The sequence below is a fragment of the Canis aureus genome, chromosome 28 (assembly GCF_053574225.1).
Source record: "Canis aureus isolate CA01 chromosome 28, VMU_Caureus_v.1.0, whole genome shotgun sequence".
In the NCBI taxonomy this organism is placed as follows: Eukaryota; Metazoa; Chordata; class Mammalia; order Carnivora; family Canidae; genus Canis; species Canis aureus.
In genome coordinates, this window is record NC_135638.1 from 29,034,069 (window position 1) to 29,059,385 (window position 25,317).

At 37.4% G+C, this 25,317-nt stretch overlaps 1 protein-coding gene across 3 annotated transcripts in view; it reads right to left on the bottom strand.

The window, feature by feature from the left end:
- NKAIN3 (sodium/potassium transporting ATPase interacting 3) overlaps nt 1-25,317 on the bottom strand; it is a 617,017-nt gene that overhangs the window by 288,182 nt on the left and 303,518 nt on the right. For all 3 annotated transcript variants that reach the window (XR_013367332.1, XM_077876821.1, XM_077876820.1), the window contains exon 2: nt 6,666-6,803. Coding sequence is in view for 2 of the 3 variants with exons in the window: in XM_077876821.1 (XP_077732947.1) it covers nt 6,666-6,803 (138 nt within the window). In the remaining variant the exon portion in view is untranslated. The remainder of the gene's footprint in view (nt 1-6,665; nt 6,804-25,317) is intronic.

Below are 25,317 nucleotides of genomic sequence, written 5' to 3' on the forward strand. Positions count from 1 at the left end.
TTTATGTAGATAAAGCCTATAAGCTGAAAAAAAATGCCCATGTAAGCCATGTAGCTTCTTGAATATTTCATGGTTTTACAAAGATATTTCAGTGTTTTTTAATTGAAATGAATTTTGAAAGTCTTACAGTCTATTTCTTCCTCATTGAGCAATTAGTCTATAACATGAATTATTTTTACTTCCTGAGCTTGTTTTCCAATTACCAGAAAGGCCATTTATTCATTTATTCACATGTGCATCAATCAGATACAGTTTTATGCACAGTATGTTAGACTTATAATTTTTAAAAAGTAGGTTTCTTGCTCACTCATTGTTCTAATAGTTTCTGGAGTTTAGTATTAATTTCCAGAAGAACTTTAAGAGAGTAATGTCCTGTCCTTTCATTTTAATGGCTAAAAAAGCAGAATGAAAGCAAAAAAAGATATATTGAACAGTTCGATCATTTACTAAGCACTTACACTGTGTTAGGTTATGTTAAGCAAGTCACATATATTACATAATATAATTCTTAAAGACAACCTGAGTCAGATTTTTACATATGAAGTTAACTATGGTACAAATAAAGCAAATTAATGTCCCAACTGTTCACACCCAGTAATTGGTGGAGGGGATTTAATATAGGACCAATTAAATGGAAAATGGACACTCTTAACTGTCATGTTGAGTAGCGGCCCAGGAAGGAGATTTATGATGACATAGAAGGGAAATTTTCCTGTAACGATTCCAGTTACACAAGTTCTTATGTTTGTACATGAGCATTTGCATGAAAGTCCCAATAACTAAACTGTGGACCTAGCAAAACAACTTGGCTTTCTCTTTAATTTTAATTTTAATTAATTAATTTATTTTTAAAGATTTTTATTTATTTATTCATGAGAGACACAGAAGAGAATGAGAGAGAGAGAGAGAGAGAGAGAGAGAGAGAGAGAGAGGCAGAGACAGGCAGAGGGAGAAGCAGGCTCCATGCAGGGAGCCCGACATGGGACTCGATCCCAGGGCCTCCGGGATCACACCCTGGGCTGAAGGTGACGCCAAACCGCCGAGCCACCTGGGCTGCCCTCTTTTTAATTTTTAAAAGCAGTTTTGAGTTAATTTCCAAAGTCATTATTTATTAAAAAAATTTAAATTAGCTAATGCTTTTGCATTTAAATTGATTTAAAATTGCTTAATTAAATTACTGCCCATGAAATAATAAAGATTTAAACAATTCCAGGGCAGAATCTCATTTTGGAGTTTCTTGTAAGATTTAAAATTTTTGATATAGGAGTAAACAGACAGGAAGAAACAGTTGATTCTAGAACAATATGCTTTCTGCTCCATTTCATCTATAGTCAAAGAAACACGAAAGGTGCATTCAAACCCTACAACTGGCCTTGGTATCCACTAATACATATATATCACACCTTGCACTAAGCTAAAATAAATTTCAATCAATATAAAAAGTACCATATGACAAAGTTGTTTGGTGTTCTAAAAGTAAATATAGCAATATCAAACTGCACCTTATCAGCAGTAATAGTATCCAGAGTGGAATTACTATCCTTCCGTTTTGGGACTTGACTGCATTTTTCTAATAGTCTTTATCATGAGACCTCCTCAAATACAGTAGCTGGTGTCCACAGCTTTCTATTTCTTAGAAAAAAATGAGATGCATAGTAAGTCAGGTAATGGTAGATGCAGGCAGAACAGCCCATAATAAGTTTATCATGTAAATCCTCAACTAAGCTCAGATTGGGATCAGCAAGGCTATAAGGCCAGTTTCTCTTATTGAACTATTGTAGGTGTGCTCTTTTTTTAATTTTTATTTATTTATTTATTTTTATTTATTTATGATAGTCACAGAGAGAGAGAGAGAGAGAGAGAGAGGCAGAGACACAGGCAGATGGAGAAGCAGGCTCCATGCACCGGGAGCCGGATGTGGGATTCGATCCTGGGTCGCCAGGATCGCGCCCTGGGCCAAAGGCAGGCGCCAAACCGCTGCACCACCCAGGGATCCCTTGTAGGTGTGCTCTTGTAAGAAATCACTCCCCAGTCCATCTTATAAAATAATTTTATCCAATAACCTTTAATTCATTTATTCTTTGTTCACTTAAGTATTGAGCATCTTTAAAGCCCCATACATGCCAGGAGAGACCTCGAAAACAGCAATGGGTAGGTGCAATGAGCCTGCCAGGAGGACATTGGTGAGTGGAGTGAGATAGGCCTGCAAGTGAGGATTGTGGGTGTGCAGAGTGCTAGGGTGGAAAGTGTCACCAGGATCCACAGGAGCAGAGGGGAGGAGGCATTTATCCTGGAGCAAAATGCTCAAGCAAGGCTCCTAAAGGATGACCCTTCAGTGGAAGCATTATTATTATTATTTTTAAAGATTTTATTGATTTATTTGACACAGAGATTGTGTGTGAACACACAAGCAGGGGGAACAGCAGAGGAAGAGGGAGAAACAGGCTCTCCCCTGAGCAGAGAACCTGACATGGGGCTCCATCCAGGACCCTGGGATCACAACCTGAGCTGAAGGCAGATGCCTAATCATTATTAACAGTTTTCCAAGAAAGTAAGGAGAACAGGGCATTCCAGGTAGGAGGTACAGTGTGTGCAAACAGAGGAGACAAGACACAGCATGTGGTCTTTGGAAAACACAATAGTTCAGCATGGCTGGTATGAGATAGGGGTGTGCGGTGGGCAGCAGGGACTAGAAGAGTTAAGCAAAGGAGCATATTTTATGAGCTTTCATTTTCCACTCTAAGAAGTTAGAAGTTCGCCTATAGACATTGCTATTCTGCATGGTTCTTTACCATAACCATTTCCATAAGGGTGATTAATTCTTTAAATTCAGCTGTGATAAACCCTATTTGTCTGCAGAAATGGCAGTAACTTACCATCTGTGTTTCAGTGCTCCAAAATGTCTGTTAGTTTGAAATGGATTGAATTTTAGTGGCATTACTGGTTATTGTTTCAGCCAACAAAGACAGCTAATAGTAAGAATACTGGTGGGTGAGTCGAGAGAAAACCTCCTGCAATCAGAAAGCTCTTTCCCTGCTCAGTGAAAAGTCAGTATGAATTTCTGATCCAGCACTCTTCTCACGGCCACTGAAAAGTTGGTGCCTTCTGAGGCACATCTTCATTAACATGAATGCCATATTTATTTTCTAGCTTTTCATACCAGAATTAATCCTGGCCACCAGTGGTAGTTTCAAACTGAAGCATTCATGGAAACAACTTAGGGATGAACTGTCCGTGGTGTAACGTGGCCTAGCCATTCTCCCAATAACAACATGATCTTCCCATTAAAGGCACTCTTTGTGAACAGAATTCCCATGCTTGTGGATTAATGACTCTTCAACCATTTCTCCCAAATGTACAATTTATATCCATGTTGGAATAAGACACAATCTGGAATCCCACACAGGTAACAATATTCTGTGATCAGCTGAGATGGAAGGGCAGCATTATTTTCAATATCAAAATTTATACTGACAATGCCACCATATCATCTGGAATCTGGTGGTGAAGAAAAGTATAATAATCATGATAAATCAACTTTGTAAACCTAACAATAACAGAGGTGAGGCAGATACACACCCATTTCTGCCACTTACTACCTGGGTTTCTGGGGTAGGTTACTTCATATTTCCTTGTCTGTAAAATTAGGGATGCTAACACATACCCACAGGTATTTGTGAAAATTAAACCCAACAACATCTTTGGCTTTCCCACCAATTCATTGCTTTCTTTCTCTCCCTATCCTGGGATATGGTCTTAAATAAGGTAACAAACAAGATAGAAATTTGATTGGCATACAGCATTAAAAGAGAAAATCAACATGAGCAAAAACATGGATTGTTTTTCTAATAGATTTTTCTTGAAGATTCTTAAAGATCTAAATCTGCTTCCTTCTATGCACAAGAGGGAGAAGGGAGAGAGGGAAGCAAAGAAAAGATACCAGAGAAAGAAGTGATGCCAGTTCTATCATGAATGGACTCTGAACAGATAAGGAACTCCATGGTAAAAATGATGATAAGTATTTACTGAGCATCTACTACATTCCGTGTTCTCAAAGAACTCTGCCTAGTGGGAAAACATAAGTGTGAACAGATGATAAAACATGCTCAAGACACAGAACTGGAGTGATTAACTATTACAGCATATGGAAGGATGGAAGTGTGCTACAGAGACAGAAACCATTGCTGAGTTGGAGCTCAGAGACATAGGCAGGACTACAGGGCAAGAGGCTGGACAAGCAGGTAGGAGCAGGGTGCGTGATGCTGAAGTGCACAAACTCTCCACACTTTGACGGCTTGTGCTCAGCCCCATCAGCCTTCTCATGCCCTTTTTACAGTCCTTTCATCACCTCCAGAGACACTCCCCCCACCCGGTGCCTCCCTACTTTGCATAATGAATTCCTGGAGAGCAGGGATGCTGTAGTTTACCTTCTTTTCTATTTATCAAGCTGTAGCCCAGGGTAGTAGGGCTCAATAAATGCTTAATGAGGGAATGGGAACTACTGCTACTGACGTCCTACTACGTGCCTGCATTACCTTCTGCACACAACCCCCTTGGGGTCTCCTCTTCCCTGGTGAACTCCCACAAATTGCAGATCTCCGCTCCCCACTCACTTCTGCAGGGTCAGCTCCATCTCCTCATTATACATTGCATGGCACAGTGTGCTCCTTTGTAAAATGTGTCACAGTTGAAATTTAACATTTACCCGAATGATCATTTGACTATTTGTAAGGTAACTACCCAGGATGGCAGAGAAGACATGTGTCTGTATTTGATCACCAATGTAGCTCACACTTAACACAATGCCAAACATAAGGCAGAAACCCAATAAATGGGGTTTGAATGAATAAGTTAATGAAGAAAAGGAGGAAGTTAAGAAAGAAGGGAGGTGGGACACCTGTCTGGCTCAGTGAGAAGAATGTGTGACTTGATCTCAGGGTCCTGAGTTTGAGCCCCATGTGGGGTATGGAGATTATTTAAATAAATAAAAGTTTTAAAAAACAACAAAGGGAAGGAGGTGGGGGAGTGGGGAAGGGGAGAATGAAGGAAGGGAGGGAGAGAGGACAGACTGTGAGATCCATGCTTGGACAGGTGGTCAGCCAAGGATATTCTTAGATTTCATCCTGCTAAGAGCTGGCAAAGAGTTTTAAGCCAGCGATTTAGGCAAAGTGCAAAGGACACAGTGGAAGGCAGGAAGATAGAAGCCTCAACCAAGGCAGTAGCTGTGTGACCAGTGTGTAGAGCCAGTATGTAGAGGGTACAAGCAAAGGGACTAGGTAATGTCACTAATGTGTACCAACAGCTTTATTCCAAAGAGGCCACTGGTTTCAAGCCATCTGGTGTTTGGGGCTTCCAAGGAACACCAACATGATAAAGTCTACAGTGAGCAAAAGTGCCATGTTTATAGCAACAAACTAGAAGGCAGAATTGATATAGTAGTTTGATATTATGCATATGGAAGTGTTTTATGCTACAAGTCCAACTCCATGAGACACCCTTCTAGCAGATTATACAGTGCCTCAGCAGAGACTGGCTTTCAGAAAAGAGGAGCAAAGCAGAAATTGTTTAGCGCCTGCAGCTGGCTGAGTGATACAAACGCCCCTAATGCCCCGGGGCAGCTATTTTGAGTGCAGAGTCAGCTGTGGGCCCATTTACATTCACCTCTGCTATACGGTGAAAGATACAAGAAAGCCAATTTTGAGATTCAAAATAGAGAATTAATACATTCATACAAAAATGTGTAGCTTTATTCTTTCCACAGTGGTGGCCTGGATTCAATCAAAATTGAAAGATGGTGTATGTTTAAGTCTATAGTTTTTTTTTTTTCTAGTAAAGCAATGTCACTGCACTGCAAGAAAATATTCACTAATCCTACTGAACACTGTATATTTATTTAGGCTTATGAGTAGGTATGTTATTCCTAGTTACAATCACTTATATATGCTTATTTCTCACAACCTTATACATGTAGCCTAAAACATTGCCTTTTTTAAATAGAAAACTAATTACTGTGAATAATTCCCATTCAATTGTGGAACACAGCACACACTTCATTAAACTGCCCTGTAATGGGGGACGTGCTGACCATGTTTGGTATAGTGGGAGTATAGAATTAATATTTCAAATTTATCTTAACAGAATGGAGACATGTTCAATGGTATAAGTTATGAAATACATTAGGGACAAGTACTAAATACCCTTCAGTACATGCATTTGTAATGCCCTAAATCAATTAAAATTAAATTATATTATTGTCATCAGTTAGTAAATATTTATGGCTGTGTAGGTTTGCTTTTTATTGACATATGTCACGGAAATGACAGTTAATGCACATTTACGTCTCATTCTGACATCGGGACCACAGCCAGACCTCCTACTCTATCCAACTCTGTTTCAAATTTCCTTGTGGAACTTGAATTCAGTTACATGGTGTGTCGGACTATGTGTCTGTCTCACACTTATAGTCATGTTGCTTTGCTCTCATTAAGAACATTCACTGAGTCATTTTTCCTACAGATTATCATCTCTGAACAAAATTCAATACCTAAAGGCTCGAACAGCAATGCTACATAATATCCAAGGGAACAATTTAAGATATTTCGTTAATCTTCTTTTAGTAATTTTGTAGCATTTATTGTAAGACACAGGCTAAAAGGAAGACTTACCACAACAATATATCGAGGTCTGTACTGAATGGTTCCAAACAAACCCAATATGACCACTATTATGTGTAGAAAATTTCCAAGAATTGGTGCCCACTGGAAGCCAAGGAAGTCAAAGATTTGCCTCTCCAATGCTGAGAGCTAAAATAAAGCAAAGAGAGTCCATTAGCATCTAATCCAAGCATCCTCACACCATTTTAATATTTATTTCATGCCTAGAAGTCTGCATATTTAATTTCAATCACACTTATGGACATCATCATCACTAGAGTTATTACACTCATTTCCTGTACTGTTTTATGCAACTTCTCTCAGAAAATACAATAAGATAATTTTGAGGTTATAAAGTATAAATGGATTTTAAACCTCTGGAGAACTTGACATATACTCCTTAAATCATTTTCAGTAGAAAACCCCAAGCAGATATTTTAGAGTATCATATTCTATGGTATAAGTGCACATTTTTAAAGGTTTAATTTATTTATTTGAGAGAGACCGAGGACAAGTGGGGAGGGGGGCAGAGGGAGAAGCAGACCCTCTGCTTAGTGGAGAACCCAACTTGGGGCTCCATCCCAGGACTCTGAGTCAAAGGCAGCCACTTAACTGACTGAGCCACTCAGGCACCCCGAGTTCATCATTTTTTTAAGTAAAATGGTTGGCTTAGTATAACACACTTGGAAAAACAACCACAGCTTGAATGCTAGAACTGGTATGATTTTGGAAAGAAAAAAAAAAACAAAACAAATCTACACATCCCTGCCTTCGTAAGAAACATAAACTACCAAATCTATGTGGTTTCTTTGCTTTCATTAGTCTATCATTGATAATAATGACTAACCACTTTTTCAACATGAAGCTTACTGACTTATTTAGCTCTGAGCTCATGGCTCCCATGTAAAACTAAGTTAAATAATTCTTTTGAATCATATTTTATTGAGATCATATGCCTATGTGAAAATTCATCTTAGACTAGGCAAAATCCATTTTGAATGCAGAAGTAAAAATTACGGGACCATTAAAATTTTAGATAGCCACAGTTTATTATATTTGCATTATATACAATTACATTTTAATCAATTACACAATGTATTAAAATATACATTTAAATAATTTGTGTGTGACTGATGACATAGATGAATTTCATATAGTCCAGTGAGTGCCAAAAATGTCATTATCATATAAAAATGATGATCATTGTATTCCATATCTAAAAATGTTATAGTTTTACCTGCTGTATTTGGACACCAGTTTTATATAGTCCAGGCATTTTTCTAGATTTACTTCGATAAAATAATAATTCTTTTTTTTTTTTTTAAATAATAATTCTAATACAATGATCCAACGATTAGCTAAGTTGATGGCACTAGAAACCACAGGTTTGAAATGAAAATGGTACCCTAGGTGTTTTTCTAGTTATGTGGCAGGTGTATGCTTGAATAGCTTTAATTTCCTTGGACATAAAGAAATGTCCTCCATCCAGAAAGCTGAATTTACCTTGGTTAAAATTCACCTTCAGCAAGCTGTGGAGGAGAAGAGAAACGAGCAAATGCCTAAAGACAACCACACCAGAACCACATTCATTTCATGGGCATTTCCTGATCATCAAGCGATCTGTCACCATCCTCTGCTTGCACAAATGAGAGGATGCACAGAAATGGCTACAACACAACATAATCAGAACAAGGTAAGAAGCAGCACCATGTTTTCAATCCCCTGTTTGTCTGTTTGTGACTCTAATTAGTTCCCAGGAACCATCCCCTAAAAATGCGGCATTTTATTTATTGGCCCATCAGCGATGTAAATATGCAGTTTTTTTTTTTTTTTATGTCCAAACTGGATGGATGTCTTCAGATAAAAAAGAAACCCTGAAGAGCAGCTGCAGGCAATTTATTCTGAAAAGCAACCCTATTTTAAAGCTGTCGCGCATCACAAAAACCTTTAAAGGGAACTTTTCAAACAGAGAAAAATCCATTTTCTTTTCTGTCAGAACATGCATGGATAGCATTCTCTTTTATGATATTAAAGAAAACACACATAATGAAAGAGAAGCTGAATTAACACCACTTATTAGAAAATTGGCATTCTTTCTTGGAGACATTATATCTATTAAATTTATTCTCTGATAACTTACTTAAAAATGGATTCATGGTGGCTTGATATAAGAGCCAAATGAAAGGTCACAAGCAATCTAAACAGGGAGGGGATCATATCAAAGATTAAAAGAGAGGCAGCTGTAACAACTATACAAACCATGAAAAGTAGGTTTCAGCAGTCGACCCTGAACAACACAGGTTTGAACTGCACAGGTTCTTATATGAGAATCTTTTTTTCAGTAAGTACAGTAGGGTACTGTAAGTGTATTTTCTCTTACAATTTTCTTAATAACATTTTCTTTTCTCTAGCTTACTTTATTGTAAGAATACAATATATAATATATAAAACATAAAATATGTATTGACTGACTATGTTATTGGAAGGCTTCCAGTCAACGAATGGTAGGCAATTGGAAGTTAAATTTTGGGGGAGTCAGAAGTTATATTTGGATTTTCACCTGTGTGTGTGGGGTGGTGTTCCTAACCCCCATGTTGTTCAAGGGTCAGCTGTGTTGTATTTTAAAAAGTCAAATAACAACCAAAAGCTCTTCAGAAATAGACAAAACACTATTGCATTTTTAACTTAATTATTTGATCTAATGTCCATGTTAATTTATTTTGTCATTTAGTTTATAGGCAAATATCTTCTCTCTAAATGTCATAATCTCTAGAGACATCACTTACTGCCTTAGAGCTTGACATTAACAATAATGACCCACAGCCACCAAATGAAGTTAAGTGAGATCCAGGTTGCTTGGTTAACACAGAGAGTATTAATTTATTTTAGAAATATATCTGTCAAAATGGTTCTCATCAATGGAGCAGGCCTGGGAGTGCAGATAGGGTGCATCTCTTCCAAATCCATGGTCAGTAACCTCAAATAGGGAACTTGACATCAACATTATGGGAATATGTACAACATGGACATTGGGAAATCCTAAAAATCAGGGTTTTGTTTGCTATGAGAATGTATTGTTAAACATTACCTGTGCACCACCAATTACAGTACCTAGAAAACTAGTTCTGATTCAGAAAGGCGATAAAAGGAAGTGATCAAATGTGCAATGTAGCATGAACATCAAGCACCCAGCTCTGATGAGCACAGAAGATGGAGGGCTCAAAGAGGGTGATGACAGGGATGCCATAGCAAAGAAGAGAATGACCGAAATGTCTGAAGAATTTGAGGTTTAAATTAAAGTAGAGAATTCAAGAAAATATAAAGGCAACAAGACACTCCAGAGAAAGCAAAAACCAATCTGTCACCAGTGTAAAACAGGAAGCAGTGATCTAAAGAACAATGGAATCATTTCTAAGTGAAAAGTAAAGTAGGTAAGATTCTGGAAGCTATAAGAATATGATGAAAAAGGATATATCTCTTTTCCTAATAAGATAAAAATAAATGCAATCAGAATCTTAATAAAATGGAAGGAAAGGAAGAACAAAAGGAAAGAAGGAAAGGAGGGAGGGAGGAAGAGAGAGAGAGAGAGAGAGGAAGGGAGAGAGGGAAAAAGACCAAACCAATGATGTAAGGAAAGCATAGTTCAAAGATACCAAGCAGATTAGAATGGAGAGTTATTTTGAATGTAAATATGAAGAAGCCATTGAAACATTCTCCTTGAGTGGCAGAGGGATGGGACTATTGGAACTATAGGAGAGAAATGGCTCATACTTGGAGCTGCAAGAAAAATATTCCATACTCATTATAATGTAAATTGTTGCTTACTGGATTGTAGCTTTCGGAATCAAATTGTAGAAAGTCTGAAAGTCTTCATTATGGTTATGGAATGAACTGTAAGTGCAATCTGACCATATAAAGTGTAATCTGACCATAAATATATATGACCATATATATTTAACAAAAGTTGGGAAAGGCTTAATATTCTGTATGTATGGCAACGGGAATGGAGTGTGCTTTAAAATTCTTTCTGAAGGATCAGGTATTTCCTTTGACTAGGCTCCTAGGTGGGAATATTCCCTATAAATCTACAAATCATTAACTGCAACCCACACTAACCACACACACCAATAGCTCAAGAAACATTTCTGTTTCCTTATTCTATGCCCACACAAATAGGAGTAACTTTTTTTTTTTAAGATTTTTACTTATTTATTTGAGAGACAGAGTGAGTGAGTGAGCGAGAGAGAGCACACATGAGTAGGGGGCAGCAGGAGAGGGAGAAGCAGGCTCCCCTGCTAAGTAGGGAGCCTGGCATAGGGCTTGATCCCAGGATCATGGGATCAAGGGATCCCATGGGATCATGACCTGAGCCAAAGGCAGATGCTTAATTGACTGAGCCACCGAGGTGCTCCCAAATATGAGCACCTTTAAAATACAATAGCTTTCTTATTGATTTATCTATTATGTTTAATGATTCACATAGTATTTTGCTTAATTACTCATAATTATTACTAATTGTGAATATTAATTTATACTTAATTAAAGAGCTATAAAAACGCCAGGTGACCAAACATTTCCATGGGCATTTACCTAGGCTGGGTCTACAGGATAAGCTTCTGGCCAAAGAAAAGCTGGGTTAGAATGTTCATTCTTAAGCAGTGAGTACCCTTGGAGATTCAACTTCCCAGTAAGAAAAGTGAGCTGGCTTTTGCTCTCATTTCCCTTGGACTTTTCCCCAGCTCACTGGAGGCAAGCACAATAAAAAAGATCAAAACAGGGTTTTTCCTGTTAGCAGAATCATAAGGAAACATTCGATCAAACCATAGTTTCACAAAAGACTGTGAAATTAAAGCATATTGTATGACTGATATTCTCATCTGTATAACTTCTAGCCTAGGGATTCATGCAGTCAGTATTTTATTACCATGAAGGATCAAATCTTCCCTTAAAGTGGGAATTTATTTTTATTTATTTTTATTTTTTTTTAAATTTTTTTAAAAATTTTTTATTTATTTATGATAGGCACACAGTGAGAGAGAGAGAGTCAGAGACACAGGCAGAGGGAGAAGCAGGCTCCATGCACCGGAAGCCCGACGTGGGATTCGATCCCGGGTCTCCAGGATCGTGCCCTGGGCCAAAGGCAGGCGCCAAACCGCTGCGCCATCCAGGGATCCCTAAAGTGGGAATTTAAAAGCTCTAATTAATATTCCTATTAGCTAAATTGATATATCTCAGGCCATTTTAAGTAAGTTTTGAGTTACTAGAGTAGGTTTATGTCTAGGAAGTCCATGTAGCCCTCTACACCACCATCATCCTTGCTTCCTTTGCTCTAAAATTTCATAGCTACTCAACTCCCAGAGGACTTTTCATGCTTGGAGGTGATAATGTCCAACTTGTATCCTCATAGACCTGTCCTAGGCCAAATTATGGTCTTATATTTCAAGGTATACTTTGTGACTATTTCTTCATGTCTCTAAAAAAAGGATCAATAGCATTTATGTCATGATTCTGTTTCATAGAGACATGTCACAAAGACTTCTAACAACCTGGAGCTTTACCACTATGCTAAAGCAGTTGCTATTCCAGAGAAGCTTCTATGTGTCTGTAGACAGGTAACCAAGACTTAGGAGGTACACAAACTTCAGTGGATCCAAGACTTCTAGATATGACCTTTATTGGTTCATCCAATAAAGACAGTAATAACGTCAAGGGCTTCACAATTTCTGCATAGTTTTATATTATCTTTGGGAGGGGTAGATGGCAAAGATTATTCCACTGAATCCAGAAACCAATGATTTAATGAAATGAATAATGCCAAATCAAGCTTAATATATCACACCTCCTTTTTCTGTTGCTTGATTTTTTAGTACCCTTTCCAGTGGCTGAATGGCCAGTAGTATTTATGTAGCCAGATGTCTTGGAACCATAAATGCTAGGAGTATTCTCCTTAATACCAGGTGTGATTGTCTAAGTTGTTCCTTGAACTAACTTTACTAGGACTTCTCACAAACTGTCTTGCACCAATCAGAACGTTTTTTTGCAGAAAAATTCATTGAAGTAGTATTAAATTTCAAAATTTGTGATGTGGGTATTAGGATCTTGACGTAAATAAGTAAAGTTTTAAGTCTATAGAAGCATCTATAAAGCACAATAGAAAGGAAAGGAAAAATATTTCCAATACATGTACTAGGATTCATATCATATATCCCAGTAACACCTTATTTGAAATGAAAATATTATTATAATATTATTATTTATTTTTGGCCTAGATAAAATCACTTTCATGCCGATAATGAGGAAAGTTACTTGAGCTATGTGATATTTAATGATCAATAGTAATACTCAACATTTATGTTGCAGTTTTTCTTTTTCTTTTTTTAAAGATTTTATTTATTTATTCATGAGAGACACAGAGAGAGAAAGAGGCAGAGACAGGCAGAGGAATAAGCAGGCTCCATGCAGGGAGCCCAATGTGGGGACTCAGTCTCGGGTCTCCAGGATGACACCCTGGGCTGAAGGCGGCGCTAAACCACTGAGCCACCCAGGGATCCCCAGTAGCAGTTTTTCTTTTCAAGTCACTCGGTTAACCTAATTCAAGATACTCTGACATTTTCAAGAAGAATTAACTGAAAGAGAATTTGTAGTAGTTGGTCTTTCTAGAGTCCAGAGTATACCCTGAATGGCCAGCATTACAAAAATCACATGATACCAGATCATATATGAAATGATTAATGAATGTAATGTGGAAAGATTGGAGAGACAAGCATAAAATAGTCTCAAAAATACTTTTAATTAATCCAGTCATTTAGAATGTCATTGGTGATTTCTTTTTGGTTCAGCTTTTTGAACCTAAAACCAATTATTTTTTTCTTTTGTGTTCATTCATTCATTTGTTCAACATGTACCACTTCACAACTTGCTAGGACGCAGGCTCTGACGGTACAAAGATGAATGGTCGAATCCTTGGACTGGAGAAGCTAGTTCATATTCTAGTGGGGAAGAAAGACATAGATCAAAGAGTTATAATAAAATATATATACCGTGGTACAGCAGTGTTCAAAGAGGTATAGGAACACAGAGAAAAGTGTTTTAACTTCTGCCTTGCATGACCAGCATGTTTCAGACACCTTTACAAAAGAGGTGGCTATTGAGTATGGTTCCCAATGAATGGTCAAAATTTTTCATACAAACAAGAATGGGGCAATTAAATTAACAATGAAATTCAATTAAAGCACAATTAAAGAACAATAATTAAGGCAATCAATTAAATAATTAAACACTTCATTAAATTAATTAAAGAACAACTAAATAAAAAGCAGCACAACATATCAAAGTGCCATAAAATGTCAATTTTAGTTCCACTAAATTTAAGTCAACTTTCAGGAATTTATCTTAGTTGGACAAGTAGAGGCAACATTGCATAATGCAAGGTACAAAACTCTTGAAACAGACTGGCTGGTTTCAAATCTAAACTTTGTCACTGGGACACCTGGGTGGCTCAGTGGTTTAGCGCCTGCCTTCAGCCAGGGCGTCATCCTGGAGTCCCAAGATCCAGTGCTTTCTTGGGCTGGGCTCCCTGCATGGAGCCTGCTTCTCCCTCTGCCTGTGTCTCTGCCTCTTTCTCTCTCTGTGTCTCTCGTGAATAAATAAATAAAATCTTTTAAAAAAACGAAAACAAAAACTCTGTCACTTATTAGCATGTGATCCTGGGCAATATACTTAAATTCTCTGTGTCATGGCTCCTCATCTGTAAAATGATAATCTATTTCCTCATGTTGTTTTGTAGACTAAGACACTTAAATCTGTGCCTGTAGTACACATATACACACATATATTACACACATATATATTTAAAGATATTATGTATTTATTCATGAGAGACACAGAGAGAGAGAGAAGCAGAGGAAGAAGCAGGCTCCATGCAAGGAGCCCAACGTGGGACCTGATCCCAGGTCTCCAGATCACGTCCTGGGCGGAAGGCAGGTGCTAAACCGCTGAACCACCCACGGATCCCCTGCACAGCATTTTCATTTATGCTCCTTGTCAGACCCCTCTGGCATTTGAGTTTGCATCCTGCTCTGGAACCCATCCTATAACTAGCTATTATTTTCATAGCATAGCTTAAGTTTCTAAATTTAACATAAGGCACTGAAAAAAAAAAGAGGGTTTGAACTCAGACATCTCTTGGTTTAAACCCTGATTTGGCTTTCCTAATGGCTGTATTATCTTGGGCAAGTTACTTCCTGCCTCTGACCCTCAGTGTCCACATCTGTGAAATGAGGATCAGAATATGTGTATGTGTGTGTGTGTGTGTGTGTGTGTGTGTGTGTGTGTGTGTTTGTGTAATGAGGGAAGACAGAAAACTAAGTGTCCAATATTATGAGATATTAAAAGTATATGTTGAGAAAGTAAACCACTACATATCCATACAAAACAATGTAGATCGGGATCCCTGGTGGCCCAGCGGTTTGGCGCCTGCCTTTGGCCCAGGGCGTGATCCTGGAGACCCGGGATCGAATCCCACGTTGGGCTCCTGGTGCATGGAGCCTGCTTCTCCCTCTGCCTATGTCTCTGCCTCTCTCTCTCTCTCTCTGTGACTATCATAAATAAATAAAAATTAAAAAACAAAAAACAAAACAATGTAGATCAGTATGTATTAATTTAAAAATTGATCATAATATATTATGTAGGACAAAATCATGTGTACGTATAATGACACTCTACTTGATAACAAGAAACACATCTAGTCATTCAATCAACATATAGTTTGAGATCCTACCAAGTGTATGAAATGCTTGTATAGCTATCCATGTAAATGTGTGTGTAGACACATACAATATTAAATTCGCCTGTCTAAATTGTAACTGAATAGTAGAATCCTGGTTGTTTAAACATTATTGCTATTCCAGTTTTTCTAAAAATTTTACTCAACAAAATGAATTACTTAAGAAAAAGATTTGTGCTTTCTCCTTCTATTGCTTTCTCCCACTCACTCTCTCTCTTCCCTTCTCATTCTGTGTGTGAGTGTTCTTTTACCTTAATCCTATGAAATACATTTTACATCTTCTACAGCATACATACTGAAACAAAACATCAAGAAGCAATGTTTAATCTTATGCCTGCCATAGTCTGGTTTATTTTCCTGCATTTCATTAGTGGTGCAAGTCTAGACCAACTAAATTGATTTCCACCCTACCAGTTGGTCGAGAATTGTAGTTTGTTAAACACTGGTGTGGCACACGTGCTTTGGAAGGTGCCTCATCAAAGGAGGATGAAGAGCAAGGTGTGCCTGGCTAAAGAGTTTGTGATTTACCTTGTTAAGTGTTCCAAAGTCATTAAAGGTTTTTTATCTCAGGCATAAAAGAGTTTCATGAACAGTATTATGCTTTAGAAAATCCCTCCATCAGAGGTTTGGAAGTGTTTTTATCCTGTTTTGTAACAGGAATAGGGAGGTACTGGGAGTAAGGATAAGACTTGGATTGAAGGTAGGGCATATGGGGTGGAAGCTATTGCAACTTTCACATGAGAGACGATGGAACCCTGAACTAAGAAGTAAAATGAGGGCAATCAGAACAGAGACTGTGGAAATGTTCAAGAATGAGAATTTAATGGCCACTTATATGTGAGAGGTGATGGACAACCCAGGTCACCTTGGCTTACATCTTTGCTTTGAATAAAGAAAGCTGACTGGGTGGACAGTTACAATCATTGAAAGTGAGGAGGAAAAATTATAGGTTTTGAAGCTGATGTGTTTGAATTCCTTACAGATCTTACACAGCATCAGATTACATATTCCAATTGTGGGCTTTCCCTCTCTCTTCTTTTTTTTCAAATATATATTACAACCTGGTGTGGATGGTCCACCTGTACATTGTGCATAATACTCAAAGCAAGGGACTTTGAACTCTGCCACTGAACTCAATACAGGTATGAAGCCCCCCATGCTCCGTCAGTATGTACATAAAAAGTCAATATGGGTTAAGCTAAATATAATTTGAATAATAGTTAAGTACTGGGGGAAAAAACCTGCTCTAAGGAAACTAAAGCCTACTAAAAATAACTTCTGGGTTACCTACTACTAGGGGTTATTTTAAACACTACTCTTCTTATATCAACCCAATTAGCTTAACTAAATATACGCAATTTCAAGCTTTGGGGTTGAATTATAAGAAATGAGGTTCTTATAATCAAGTAAACTTTTAGAATCCTTTGGCAGAAAACATTTTAATAAAGATTCTTACATTTACCAATAGGTTCTTGTCCAGAGAGTGGTTTTCATACTTGTTTTCTAGCGCCACAGACACTGATACAGATATAAGACAAACCCAAGCCATAAAGATATTCTCCTTTCTTCTTTCACATTAAGTCAGTAATACTCTGAGTAAGAATGCCACAGAAAATTAGGCAGAAGGGAGTAATCTGTTAGTATTTGTTCAAGGATGTCTCTTGATCTCTAAACAGTGTGGTTTCATCATTTAATTCAGCTTCTAAGTATCCTTTCCCTGCCAGAAATTATCCCACAGCCTAACTCCTCCGACTTTGCCATGCAGAAGTCGACCTTAAAAAATGCAGTTCCAGTCCATGAATAGTTCAAGCCAGGAATAAGCAACTATTTTAGCAAAAGCCCAAAGTGTCAATTTGTTACAGAACAGTGATTGAAGATTGAATTTCAATCCTCCAGTGGAGTCATAATGGATCCAAGAACACTAAAGTTGAACCCCTAGGCTGGGTGACCTATACAATCCCACAAACAGCTGGCAGGAACATGCCTGCCGTGGCATTTAAGACTCCCATGGAGGTTTTACTTAAATGGCAACCCAGCATGAGAAGACAGAAGAGAGGGTTATGAGCCAAAAGTTTCTTTAAGGGCCTTTTCACATTTTTATTTGTAGTAGAGACCACCTGAAAGAATGCCTTCTTTAAAGAATTCCTTTAAAGTACACATTTTCAGCAAGGAGTAGATTTTTCACTTGGGAATGAAATGAAATGTTTCTTCTTCAGAAAATAATACAGAGAAAAACGTGAACATGTCAAAGCATTTATGTTATCAAGATGGTATTCTTATTTGAAAATGAGAGTGTACAATTAACATTTAAGTAAGACACAGTTGATGGTATTAACCTACTTTAACACCATCAACCGTTTCTTCTTCCTATGATCCTCTGCCTTTCTCTTGCTATCCTGAATGCACTACATAGCAGCTGCTTGAGTATCCCATTGCTGTCCATATTCTGGGAAGGCTCCTAGTACTGCTGCAAACTGCTGACAGTAGAACATATCTGTGGTAGTAAAACAGTGAAAACTTCAGACAACATTTGAGGTGTTTCTGATGTAAACTTGCATTTTATCTTCTTCTTCACCACTATCACTGACCAAGAGTTATGACCTAATTTGGTGAAATGGTCTTCAGTAACTCCATATAGGTGTCTTTCATCTTCAAAGTCTCAGGGGACAAACTGATGTAACCACTTTTTAGCCATGCTCATACTGTGGGACATTAAAAATGTTCTCAAAGGATCAGTAAAGCTTGGTCAGCCGGTTAGCACCCTGTGTTTTAGATTGTAAGTGTACAAACAGACTGGATAGAACAGAACCTTTCCTATGATCTGTCTTCTGGGCCCTGTATTAGTGACGGGTTGAATGAGTGTTAATTTTATGAGCTCTGATGCAGCTGTGCTGATCATACAGAGAGATTCACTTTCAACACCTTCAGCTTTTTTCTCAGCCCCACTCATTCCTTTGCTTCTACTGAGGATCCATATTTGTAAATTTCTTTGTAGGGATTATGCTTTTCCCCACAACTTATGTACAATTAATGTAATTACTGTTCCATACTGAGCCTTAACATGTTAATATTACAGAACATAGTTGTGGTGCTTTGACCTATATTTCAAAGAGCTTTACATTTTAAGATGAAAGAAGGACTGTTGCTTTTACAAATCTCTTTCCTTCTCTGATAAGGTTAGGAGAAGAAGAGGGAGCTCATATTTGCCCATCACCTACTGTGTGGGAGGTATTATATTTAGTATCGTATAGCCTATAATGTACCCTACAATGACTGTATTTTTGCTTTCATTTTACACAGATTTAAAGGGAAACTAATACACTTGAGAATCAACGTGAGAATCTAGCTCAGTCAGGCTCCAAGTCCAGATGTTTTTATACCATAGCATGGCCTTGCCCTGAAGGTTGACATTAACTCCTACAAGGCTTAAATATTTTATCAAAGATATATATACAGGGTAGCCCGGGTGGCTCAGTGGTTTAGCGCTGCCTTCAGCCCAGGGCGTGATCCTGGAGACCCAGGATCGAGTCCCACGTCAGGCTCCCTGCATGGAGCCTGCTTCTCCCTCTGCCTGTGTATCTGCCTCTGTCTCTCTCCCTGTGTCTCAAATAAATAAATGAATAAATAAATAAATAAATAAATAAATAAAATCTTTAAAAAAAAGATATATATACAGCTTATAAAGTTTACAGACATCTTCTCATTCATGACTGCTTCATGATTTTTTCTGATCTGTGGTAGCAAGTTTGTAAGAATAAATTCAATAATTTCTAGAAAATAATTCAACAAAGCGGGTAAGATTTTCTCCTGCAGGTTGATGGAGTAGGCATACTTTTCTGTGTTATTCTGCTAAGTACATCTACTGAAACCTCAGACATCACATTTTAAACAAACATGACTCTGAAAGGTGGAGACAAGAGGGTAGGTAGAGCAGTTAACAACCTGAGGAATGATAAGATAGATGGTGATTTCCCCTGGTTTTCTTGTTGCTGCCTAGACTCCAGACTTGGAACTATAAAACTGGTAACTCAGAAGTACCAGTGGGTGCAAACAACAAAGTTCTTCAAAATTTGTTCTCTCTAGCCCAAGAACCAGGAAAAGGGCAGTGCTAGCTCAGTAGGAGAAAAAACTTTTAGGCAATTAACAAGTCTACTCCACTCAAACACCACACACACAAAAAGTGCAGTCATTCCGTTACTGATGCCAGGAAGGGTGAGTGAGGGCCCTATAATGCTGCCTTAGGGAAAATTTAATAAGACAAGGGTGGTGTCAGAAGTCCAGATAGGAAGTTGAGACTTTCATCCTTGCCAGCCAATAATGAGTCCTCTCCACCCTGGTGATAGTGGTGACCACATGGGGAGCTGAAACTTCCACTCTTACCTGACAATGAGGAGGCATCTCCCCCTTTGAAAACTAGTGGAGAGTTAGGGCTTTCACGAATGTCCGGAGGTAATGAGGCTGTTCCCATCATGATGCCAGTGGAGATGAAACTCCCACTCACACTTGGCAGTAAAGAGATATCAGTGGGGTCTGAAAGGAAAATCTGTATTTCCACCTCCACCTGGAGGTTGCCCCACACTCTTCTCTTGCAGGAGCAGTGTCACAAAAAATACAGTTAAAGCAGAATGTTTCTTTCTTTCTTCTTTCTTTCTTTCTTTCTTCTTTCTTTCTTTCTTTCTTTCTTTCTTTCTTTCTTTCTTTCTTTCTTTCTTTCTTTCTTTCTTTTTTATTGGAGTTCAATTTGCCAACATATAGCATAACACTCAGTGCTCATCCCATCAAGTGCCCCCCTCAGTGCCCATCACCCAGTCACCCCCACACCCGCCCACCTCCTTTTCCACCACCCCTTGTTCATTTCCCAGAGTTAGGAATCTCTCATGTTGTGTCTCTCTCTCTCTGATATTTCCCACTCATTTTTTCTCCTTTCCCCTTTATTCCCTTTCACTTTTTTATATTCCCCAAATGAATGAGACCATATAATGTTTGTCCTTCTCCGATTGACTTATTTCACTCAGCATAATACCCTCCAGTTCCATCCACGATGAAGCAAATGGTGGGTATCTGTCGTTTCTAATGGCTGAGGAATATTCCATTGTATACATAAACCACATCTTCTTTATCCATTCATCTTTTGATGGACACTGAGGCTCCTGCCACAGTTTGGTTATTGTGGACATTGCTGCTATAAACATCGGGGTGCAGGTGTCCTGGCGTTTCACTGCATCTGTATCTTTGGGGTAAATCCCCAGCAGTGCAATTGCTGGGTCATAGGGCAGATCTATTTTTACCTCTTTGAGGAACCTCCACACAGTTTTCCAGAGTGGCTGCACCAGTTCACATTCCCACCAACAGTGTAAGAGGGTTCCCTTTTCTCCGCATCCTCTCCAACATTTGTGGTTTCCTGCCTTGTTAATGTTCCCCATTCACACTGGGGTGAGGTGGGATCTCATTGTGGTTTTGATTTGTATTTCCCTGATGGCCAGTGATGCAGAGCATTTTCTCATGTGCTTGTTGGCCATGTCTATGTCTTCCTCTGTGAGATTTCTGTTCATGTCTTTTGCCCATTTCATGATTGGATTGTTTGTTTCTTTGCTGTTGAGTTTAGATCTTGGATACTAGCCCTTTATCTGATATGTCATTTGCAAATATCTTCTCCCATTCTGTAGGTTGTCTTTTAGTTTTGTTGACTGTTTCTTTTGCTGTGCAAAAGCTTCTTATCTTGATGAAGTCCCAATAGTTCATTTTTGCTTTTGTTTCTCTTGCCTTCATGGATGTATCTTTCAAGAAGTTACTGTGGCTGAGTTCAAAAAGGGTGTTGCCTGTGTTCTCCTCTAGGATTTTGATGGAATCTTGTCTCACATTTAGATCTTTCATCTATTTTGAGTTTATCTTTGTGTATGGTATAAGAGAATGGTCCAGTTTCATTCTTCTGCATGTGGATGTCCAATTTTCCCAGCACCATTTATTGAAGAGACTGTCTTTTTTCCAGTGGATAGTCTTTCCTCCTTTGTCAAATATTAGTTGACCATAAAGTTGAGGGTCCACTTCTGGATTCTCTATTCTGTTCCATTGATCTATGTGTCTGTTTTTGTGCCAGTACCACACTGTCTTGATGACCACAGCTTTGTAGTACAACCTGAAATCTGGCATTGTGATGCCCCCAGCTACGGTTTTCTTTTTCAATATTCCCCTGGCTATTCGGGGTCTTTTCTGATTCCATACAAATCTTAAGATGATTTATTCCAACTCTCTGAAGAAAGTCCATGGTATTTTGATAAGGATTCCATTAAATGTGTAAATTTCCCTGGGTAGCATTGACATTTTCACAATATTAATTCTTCCAATCCATGAGCATGGAATATTTTTCCATCTCTTTGTGTCTTCCTCAATTTCTTTCAGAAGCGTTCTGTAGTTTTTAGGGTATAGATCCTTTACCTCTTTGGTTAGGTTTATTCCTAGGTATCTTATGCTTTTGGGTGCAATTGTAAATGGGATTGACTCCTTAATTTCTCTTTCTTCAGTCTCATTGTTAGTGTATAGAAATGCCACTGACTTCTGGGCATTGATTTTGTATCCTGCCACACTGCCGAATTGCTGTATGAGTTCTAGCAATCTTGGGGTGGAGTTTTTTGGGTTTCCTATGTACAGTATCATGTCATCAAAGCAGAAAGTTTAAATAAAGATCCGGAGTGTCACAACGTTATGCAAAGTTGTCCAGGTTTTAAATCATTTGTCATATTGAGAAACAGAAAGAACTCAACCTTGATGAAAAATACAGATAATAGATGCCAACACCAAGAACAAAGAGGTGTTAAAATTATCTGACAAAAATTTTAAAGCAGTCATAATAAAAAGCCATGATTCAATAAGCAACAAGCATACTTGAAGCAAATGAAATATTAGAAAGCCTCGGCAAAAATAGAAATTCTCAGTAAATAAATAGGAGATATGAAAAACTAAATTAAAATTTCAGGACTCAAAATACAATAATTAAAAAGCTCAGTGAATGGACTCAACAACAGAAAGGAGAGGACAGAGGAAAGAAGCAATAGAATGGAAGCTAGAACAATAAAAACGACTCAATTTGAGAAACACAGAGAAAACAGAAAAAAAAAATGACCAGAGATCAAGGGCTTATGAAACTATAACAAAATATTTAATATTTCTGTCATTGGACTCCCAGATGGAGAAGACTAAGAAGGTGAGACTGAAAAAACACTTGATGAAGTAATGGCTGAAAACTTCCCAATTATGGCAAGAGAAATAAACCTAGAGATTGAGCAGGTTGAGTTAGCTTCAACCAGAATAAATCCAAAGAAATCCATGAAAGGTTGCATTATAGTTGAACTTCTGAAAACTAAGGACAGGTAAATTATCTTGAGAGCAGCCAGAGTAAAACACTTAAATTACAGAGTAAGATAATTTTAACACCAGAAACAATGGAAGCCAAAACAAAGTCGCACAATATTTTTCAAATACTGAAAGAAAAAGAACTGTCAACTGAAAATCTCATACCCAGCAACAGTATCTTTCAGTTATCTGTGGAAATAGAGACATTCTCAGATAAAGAATTGAGAAAATTTGTCATCAGCAGACTTACCCTAAAAAAATGGCTAAAAGAAGTTTTCAAAATAGACAATGACCAAAGAAGGAATCTTGAAACAGAAAGAAGAAAGTACACAATAAGCAAAAAATACCAGTAAATGCAGTAGGCTTTCCTTCTCCTCTTGAACTTTCTTGTTTTGTTTTGTTTTTAAAAGATTTAAAGACTCTGGGATCACACCCTGAGCTGACAGCACATGCTCAACCACTGAGCCACCCAGGCTTTCCTTCTCCTCTTGAAATTTCTAAAGTATAGTTGATGATTGAAGCAAAATTTATAACATGGTTATGGTCCCAAATATATGTGGAAGAAATATTTAAAATAATTATGTTATTAAAGGGGTAGGGTAAAGGGAAAAAATGAAGTCATATTTCTATACTTTACCTGAACTGGTAAAATGATGACACCAATAGACTGGGGTAAATTAGGTCATCCCAGGAGAATCCACTAAAAAAGCTCCACATACAGATACACTAAGTAACACTATAGATATATCAAAATTGAATTCTGAAAAATGTCCAAGTAATCCACCAGAAGTCAGGAAAAGGAAATAGAGAAATGAAAAAAGTGAGAAACAAAATAAAATGTTAGAATTTCAATCCTAAATATATCACGAATCACATTAATGCTAATGGTCTAAATATATCAATTAAAAGATAGAAACCGACAAAGTGGACTAAAAAATATGACCCATTTATACGTTATCAACAAAAATTCACTTCAAATAAATGACATAAGTATATAACTGGACTTATTTTTTTCAATTCGACCTGAGAATCTTTGTCTTTTAAGTCAAACATTTTGTGCAATTATATTTAGTGTGCTTAATGATATGTTTGTTTTGTTTTTATTATTCTAGTTTTGTGTTTATTTTTTTTTGCCATTTTTTATTCTGCTTTTTTCTTTTGGAATGATCTTTTTTCCCCCTTTCTGTATTCTCCCCTTATTAGTTTCAAGTGCATGGACTTTATTTAAACAATTACACTAGACTTGTTAGCATATACATACGTAAATTATCAATGTCTACAGTTAATCATTATATTTCTCTTCTTTCCAAATAATGCAATGACCTTAGAACACTATAATTCCCAAAGTAACAATTTTTATGTATGTTTCTATATTGACATTATTATTATTATTATTTGTTTTACAGTCAATGTCTGTATCTGATTTTTCCACATATATACCACCTTCCTATTCATCATTTATTCTTGTCTCTAAGACCTTCTCTCTGGGAAAAATTCTTTTGTTCTGAAAAATATATTTTCAAATTTATTAAATGAGGGAATCTTGATGGCAAACTCTTCATTCTTCTTCACTTGAAAGTATATTTTTTTCATTCAAATACTTAAAAACAATGTCAATTAAGTATATTTTACTTTCTGCACTTAAAAAATGTGCTAGATCATAGTTGTTCTAGTAAGAGCTAATTATTTTTCCTCTGAACACAATGTCTCCCTCCTGCTCCACCAACAGATTTCAGTATGTTCTTGAACTCTGCTGATTGATTATAATGTATCTTTGGATGTCTTTTCATTTATCTTTCTTGGTAATTTTTGGTTTTCCAGCATCTGATGATTGGTGTTTTTCATCAGTTCTGAAAACTTCTCAGCTAAAATTCTCTTCAAATACTTAACACTCGTCCTATTATGTTTCTCTTTTTTTCCTACCAGAACTCTATATAGGCATATAGAACTCATTACATCTCTCTCTCTCTCTTCGTCTTCTATATTTTCTAATTCTTGTTTTTCTCTACTGCATTCTGTATAATACCCTCAGAAATATTTTCTCATTCATCATTTCCCCCATTCTTTTGAATTTTCTAAACTCCTCCATAGAGTTTTAAAAAATTAATATTTTATATTTTTATGTCTCTTAATCAGATATGGTCCTTTTATCAAATATGCTCAGTCTTTTGCTCTTTCCTTATGTCAAACTTCTCTTTTACTTCTTTGAGTATATAAATTTATACTTATTTCATATTTTATCTCTGATCACTTTGTGACTTTAATTCAGCTTGTTGAATTCAGTTTGCCTCTTCTATTGCTTTACAGCTATGGTGCCTTGGTTCTCTGTATAGTTTGAAGTGCTGATTTTGAGTCTAGTTCCTTCAAACTTTACCTGTGGGAAATTTTTGTGATTTTTTTTTTTTAATTTATGATAGACATCGAGAGAGAGAGAGAGAGAGAGAGAGGCAGAGACACAGGAGGAGGGAGAAGCAGGCTCCATGCCGGGAGCCCGACGTGGGACTCGATCCCGGGACTCCAGGATGGCGC